The sequence below is a fragment of the Trichophyton rubrum genome (assembly GCF_000151425.1).
Source record: "Trichophyton rubrum CBS 118892 genomic scaffold supercont2.2, whole genome shotgun sequence".
NCBI lineage: Eukaryota > Fungi > Ascomycota > Eurotiomycetes > Onygenales > Arthrodermataceae > Trichophyton > Trichophyton rubrum.
The window spans coordinates 744232-750231 of record NW_003456427.1 but is presented as its reverse complement, the minus strand read 5'-3'; the positions used below and the strand labels follow the sequence as shown (position 1 = coordinate 750231).

Sequence of the window (6000 nt, the reverse complement as noted above, 5' to 3'; positions counted from 1 at the left end):
CCCTCCGCCCGGTTGTGTGGGAAACAACAACGACGCCAACACTCTTTTTTCCTTTTTCTTATCTTCAGCTGATCGGTCGTGCTGTTCGGGGTGGGGGGGAGATCAAGAGAATACTCCCCCCCCTCCCCCAACCTTACTAAAAGCAACTCCTTCCAACAGCAGAGAGATATTTTTTTTTTTATGTCACACCCCCCGGGGGGGGTAAAAACCCCACAGAGGGGTCGACACCGCCCCACTCCCTTTGTGTTACGTCTTTCAACCATCGGACGGCGACCCGTAAGGAGAAGATACCTACTCATCCCCCCCCTACCCGCCTTTATATATGAAAGAGTTGTCCCGCAGAAGAGCCTTTTTTTTTGTTATTTTCCCCCCCCCCCGGGTGGTGGTAGCGCCCCGGCGGGGGTTTGTACCTCTTCCCCACTCCTTTTCTAAAAACAACAGAAACATTACCCTGGGTTCCCTCTTGGGCTTATAATCCATGATAATTTTTCCCGGGGGGGGGGGGGGTGGGGCATACCGACTCGTCGATGACAATCACCTCGTTCGAGGCGACCATGGGGACTGGCGGGAGTTAGCTTGGACCGGTGATGTATGCAAGTATGGAGCGGTTTGAATCACCTTCGCCAGCCATCTTATTGTATATTTATATATCTTACTCCGTATCGTGCGTTTGGTGACGGGAGAGTGGAAGTTGAGGGTTGAGTCGGGTGGATGTTGGGCTGTACTCCCTATATCAAGGGAGGTAGTAAGAAGTTGTCCGTCTTTTGATAGACGACCAAAAAGAAAGATGATAAAAAAAATTCAGAAAAAAAAAAAAAAAAAGCAGAATAGTAGATCAAAGACTAGAACATGCGGGGGGTACGGAGAATATCAACAAGGAATCACGATCAAGGCATCTTCCGTTTAGATTCTTTATATTTAATCCGCCATTCACAGCTGCAGAAGCCCGAAAACCCCCCTGTCCAAAGATTCCCGGTGAGGGCCAGCTTGAGTAGAACAATCCTAACCCACAGGAAGACAGACATAAAGAAAAGAGAAAGAAAGGGAGAAACGACGGAGCCCTCCAACGGACTCTGACTAGACTCGTAGTGGAGGCGACTTGGGGGCATTTTTGGCTCGACTAGTGAGCTGACGGGCCGCTCGCTAGAGTTCCCCAGCCTATTAGACAGGCGTGGAGATGGCCTCGAGCAGCCAGTCAGGAAGCGAGAGTCTGTCTTTGTCCTCTTTTTCAGCCTGGCATGCAGGCGGAGCCCAAGGAGCTGCCGACCCTGCGACTGGGCGGGAGTACGAGCACCGTACGCCATGGGACGAACGTGAGCGGCGGGCGAAAACGGACGAACTTGCCAGGCTGCACACGAACGGCGGTTACAAGAGACAGCAGAGAAAGAGAGAGATTTGACACTGCTGCTTTCTACCGTCGCTGTTGGACGTTGTTCCACCGCTCCGTGGCCGTCCAGTACTTCACCAGCCGTGTCCACCCCAGCAGGTCGCCGTCTCGCAACAGGGCCGCGACGTCGACGTTGAGCGGCGAATCCGGGCTGGGGTCGGTCAGCAGCTGGTGTATCGCCGACAGGGTGCTGGAGATGGTGTAGACGGGCGACCAGTGCTCCGACGTGAGCAGTGTCAGGCAGATCTCGCCGGTCGAGAAGGAGATGTTGGGATGGCAGATGGGCGTTGCGAAGGTGATCTTGGGCGGGTGCATGGGATACGTCGTCGGCACCGCGATGCGCAGCAGCCAGAGGCCGTCTAGAGGCCAGCAAGCCACTCAGTTAGCAGTTGTACAGACAGATAGCAGGACAGATTAACAGCAGTAGAGCAGAGATTCAAGCCGTACCTTCGTAGGGAGAGTCTGGGACGCCCTTGAGGACGGCCTCCCAGTGCAGGAGGTCGTCGTCGCTGACGGGCGCGAGGGACAGCAGGGCGTCATTGGGCGACTTTGAGTACTCTTTGAGCTCGCGCAGGAGCCGCTTCGTCGTCGAGGCCGGAATATCCGTCATCTTCGCCTGTTTGATGCTCGAGTTATCGCTGTAGAATGCTCCTCGTCGTCGTCGTCGTTGCTGGATGTTTCGACTTTTGGAGGCTTCCGAGATGCCGAGGTTGTGGCTGGGCGGTGGCTTTAGCCGGCAGCAGATAGATGGACGCGGCAAACAACAACCAGCAGCTCAAGACGGAAGACGAAGAGACGAAGAAGAAGAAAAAGAAGACGGGATGCGGACGTCGAGGGTCTCGTGGGAGGCAGCAAAGGTGGCTGAGAGCTTGACTTCACGCAGACGGGCCGTCAAGAGGGAAGAAGAGCCGGTCAAAAAGGAGGAGGACGCGAGTTCAGGCCTCTCTTCCCCCCCTACGACAGACATCGAAGACCTGCTGACGGCGACGAGGAAGCGGAAGAGAGCAGCTACAAGGGCGGGTAGGGCTGTAAAGGCCGAAGATAGCATTGTCAAGACCGTGAAGAGCGTCAAGGATGAGCCAGGAATCGATATAAAGGGCCCTCCGAACTGGCAGGCCGTCTACGAGACCGTCAAGCGCATGCGAGAACGCAATCCCACAGCCCCCGTCGACACGATGGGATGCTCAGAGCTGTACTGGCGGTCGTCCTCGCCCCGAGACAGGCGGTTCCACACGCTGATCGCCCTCATGCTCTCCTCCCAGACCAAAGACACCGTCACGGCTGCCACAATGCTAAGACTGCACACTCAGCTCACGGACGAGACGAGCGACAATCCGGTGGCAGAGGTCTGGGACCGCGATCACCAGAAGACTACTAGCACGCTGACCCTCGAGAACATGCTGGCCGTGTCTCCAGAGCGGCTGAACGAGCTCATCAGGGCCGTTGGGTTCCATAACAACAAGACACGGTACATCAAGGCCACCGCTGAGATCCTGCGAGACCAGTTCGACTCAGACATACCGTCGACCGTAGAGGGGTTGATAAGCCTGCCTGGCGTGGGACCAAAGATGGCGTATCTCTGCATGAGCTCGGCGTGGAACAAGCATGAAGGCATCGGCGTGGACGTCCATGTCCACCGCATTACCAATCTATGGGGATGGAACAAGACCAAGACCCCAGAGGCTACACGGGCTGCTCTCGAGAGCTGGCTGCCCAGGGACAAGTGGCATGAGATTAACAAGCTGCTCGTTGGGCTCGGACAGACGGTTTGCCTGCCGGTTGGCAGACGGTGTACCGAGTGTGACCTCTCAGGTACGGGATTGTGTATAGCAGAGATCAAGGGCAAGTTAAAGAGCACAAGAAAGAGAATTAGCCCGGTCAAGACAGACAAGGAGGAAGATATTGATTTCCCTGAAGTCGAGAGCAAGATTGATGTCAAGGTGGACAAGGAGGAGGATATTGATCTACCGGACGTCAGTAAGGACGCTGATCTTCCCGAAGTTGAAGATACCAAGAGTAATATCAAGCTTAGTATCAAGGAAGGTGTCGAGGATAGTAAGATAAGGATCAAACTCGAGACGTAGATGTAAGAATATTGTTGGCTGTTTGTTATAGATACCATTTTGATTATTTATTAATTTTGCATCGTAATTAATATCACCATCGCTTCATCAAAACACCATCAAGCATCTTAGAACAACATCAATATGCCTATATCGGTGTCCAAATTTGCACAAATACAGCAGCGTCTTCTCCTGGCTGAGCATGAAGACGAGATAGCTTCCTCTCCTCTGTCCTCCAGCTCTACAGCTGCCTCGGCCTCAACCCGGCGGGCTCTGCAGAATGCCGGCCATGCGCTCACTGGCATGGTCCTCACCAACTGCCGGACAGGCATGGGCGGCCGAGAAGTAGGAGAGTTCGGTCTCGATACTGCTCTCTCTAGCTCTGGGCGTGCAAAGGGCGCCAGCAAGGACGAGGATAATACCCGGCTAGGTGTCCATGGCATCACGGTGGGGGATATCGTCCGCGTCGAGGAGATTGCTTCTGGCAAAACAGCGGCCAAATCCAAGGCCGGGCAAGACGACGACAAGAATCAGAGAGGCCTTGAAGGTGTCGTCACTCGTGTTGGAGAGAGATCTATTTGGGCTGCCTTTGGGGATCGTGGCAAAGGCAAGCAGGATGAAGACGGTGTCGACGAGCTCTGGGGACGCAAGCTCTGGCTGTACGTCTTTTGATATTCTATCTGCCTATGTATCGATCGCAATTATACTGACTGAATATAGAGTCAAGCTGGCGAACGATGTTACTTACAGACGGTGAGTGGCCTCCTACATCCAGCTGGCGTGAGAATACTGATACCCGTGCAGTATGAACCAAACGATGGCCAAGCTGGAGAAGTTGCAGGAATCAGAGCATTCCCAGCTGATCAGAGTGCTATTCGGGCATACTACGCCCTTACCTTTGGATTTTGAATCCGTTGGTCCCCTGGAGTTCATGGATCCGTCACTCAACGACTCCCAGAAAGAAGCTATTCGCTTTGCTCTGGCATCAAGAGAGATAGCGCTCATCCATGGACCGCCAGGCACAGGAAAGACTCACACGCTCATTGAACTTATTCGCCAGCTAGTTCAACGTAAGAAGCGAGTTTTAGTCTGTGGCCCGTCAAATATCTCCGTTGACAATATAGTCGAGCGTCTTGCCTCGCATAAGGTACCGTTGGTTCGCGTAGGGCATCCAGCGCGTCTACTCTCTTCTGTCCTAGATCATTCGCTAGAAGTACTCTCCCAAACTTCCGAAGCTGCTGCTATCGTGAAGGATGTCCGGAAGGAAATCGATTCAAAGCAAGCCAGTATTCGCAAGACTAGGAACGGGAGAGAACGTCGAGCTATCTACGGTGATCTCAAAGAGCTTCGCAAAGAGTTCAGAGAGCGTGAATCGAAGTGCGTCGATAATATTGTTTCTGGTAGCCAGGTTGTACTCGGAACACTCCATGGAGCTGGAGGACATCAACTCAAGAACCAGAAATTCGACGTTGTGCTTATCGATGAGGCGAGTCAAGCCCGAGAAGCTCAATGTTGGATTCCATTACTCCCTGCTTCTAGAGTTGTATTGGCAGGAGATCATCTTCAACTCCCTCCAACGATAAAGTCAAAGTCATCAAGCAATTTATATCAGATCAACTCTGCATTATGGGACAAAAAAGAAGACCTCCATTTTAACGAGCTCTCCAATACGTTTGATATGCGAAATTTGGAAATAACACTGTTTGATAGGCTACTCTCTCTCCATGGAACGGGGATAAAGAGGATGCTCACTACTCAATACCGCATGCATCAGAAAATAATGGACTTTCCTTCTGACGAATTATATGAGTCTAAGCTCATTGCTGCCGATGCAGTCAGGGAAAGACTTCTCAAGGACCTCCACTATGAGGTTGAGGATACAGATGACACCAGAGAACCTTTGGTGTTCTACGACACACAGGGTGGAGACTTCCTCGAAAAATCCCCTGATTCAAATGGCATATCCGCCAAGTCTCTCCTTGTTGAAAGTAAGTGTAACGACATGGAGGCAGCCGTTGTCGCGAGGCATGTTGAGAATTTGGTTTCGGCTGGCGTCAGACCCGAGGACATTGCTGTCATTACGCCTTATAATGCACAAGTTGCTTTATTGTCTCAGCTTCTAAAAGAGAAGTTTCCTACCCTTGAACTTGGTAGCGTGGATGGTTTCCAGGGCCGTGAAAAGGAGGCGGTTGTAGTAAGCCTGGTCAGGAGTAATCAGGACCATGAAGTAGGATTCTTAGGAGAGAAAAGGAGATTGAATGGTATGTTACCCTTGGCCATTATTGACCTTCAATTTCTCTGTGCTGACTAGGGCAGTTGCAATGACCCGTCCCAGACGGCATCTGTGTATCTGTGGAGACTCAGAAACTGTTAGCAGGTGGGTTTTCATTATATCCAAATTAACCATTCTAGTGATTATATGCTGACATCTATGCAGTGGATCACCGTTCCTCAAGAGGTGGATGGCCTTTTTAGAAGAGAATGCCGACCTGAGATACCCTGATATCAGCGAATTTACAAATTAGATAAATAATATGATGGCTGAAGGAT

General features: G+C 52.0%; 4 protein-coding genes across 4 annotated transcripts; 2 read left to right on the top strand and 2 right to left on the bottom strand.

Moving 5' to 3' along the window:
* Positions 1-887: 887 nt before the first annotated feature.
* Positions 888-1304, bottom strand: TERG_11763 (uncharacterized protein; the record flags this gene model as incomplete). The annotated part of the gene is made up of 1 exon (XM_047750825.1): positions 888-1304. The coding sequence occupies one exon, from the start codon at positions 1302-1304 to the stop codon at positions 888-890; it is 417 nt and encodes a 138-aa protein (XP_047605515.1).
* Positions 1305-1411: 107 nt separating this feature from the next.
* On the bottom strand, positions 1412-1997 carry TERG_01826 (uncharacterized protein; the record flags this gene model as incomplete). The annotated part of the gene is made up of 2 exons (XM_003237056.1): positions 1412-1746; positions 1835-1997. 2 exons carry the CDS (start codon positions 1995-1997, stop codon positions 1412-1414), a joined length of 498 nt encoding a protein of 165 aa, XP_003237104.1.
* Positions 1998-2061: 64 nt separating this feature from the next.
* On the top strand, positions 2062-3471 carry TERG_01825 (uncharacterized protein; the record flags this gene model as incomplete). Its single annotated transcript, XM_003237055.2, has 1 exon — positions 2062-3471. One exon carries the CDS (start codon positions 2062-2064, stop codon positions 3469-3471), a length of 1410 nt encoding a protein of 469 aa, XP_003237103.2.
* A 123-nt stretch (positions 3472-3594) lies between these two features.
* TERG_01824 (uncharacterized protein) lies at positions 3595-5975 on the top strand (the record flags this gene model as incomplete). The annotated part of the gene is made up of 5 exons (XM_003237054.1): positions 3595-4109; positions 4171-4203; positions 4255-5711; positions 5767-5827; positions 5888-5975. 5 exons carry the CDS (start codon positions 3595-3597, stop codon positions 5973-5975), a joined length of 2154 nt encoding a protein of 717 aa, XP_003237102.1.
* Positions 5976-6000: the final 25 nt, after the last annotated feature.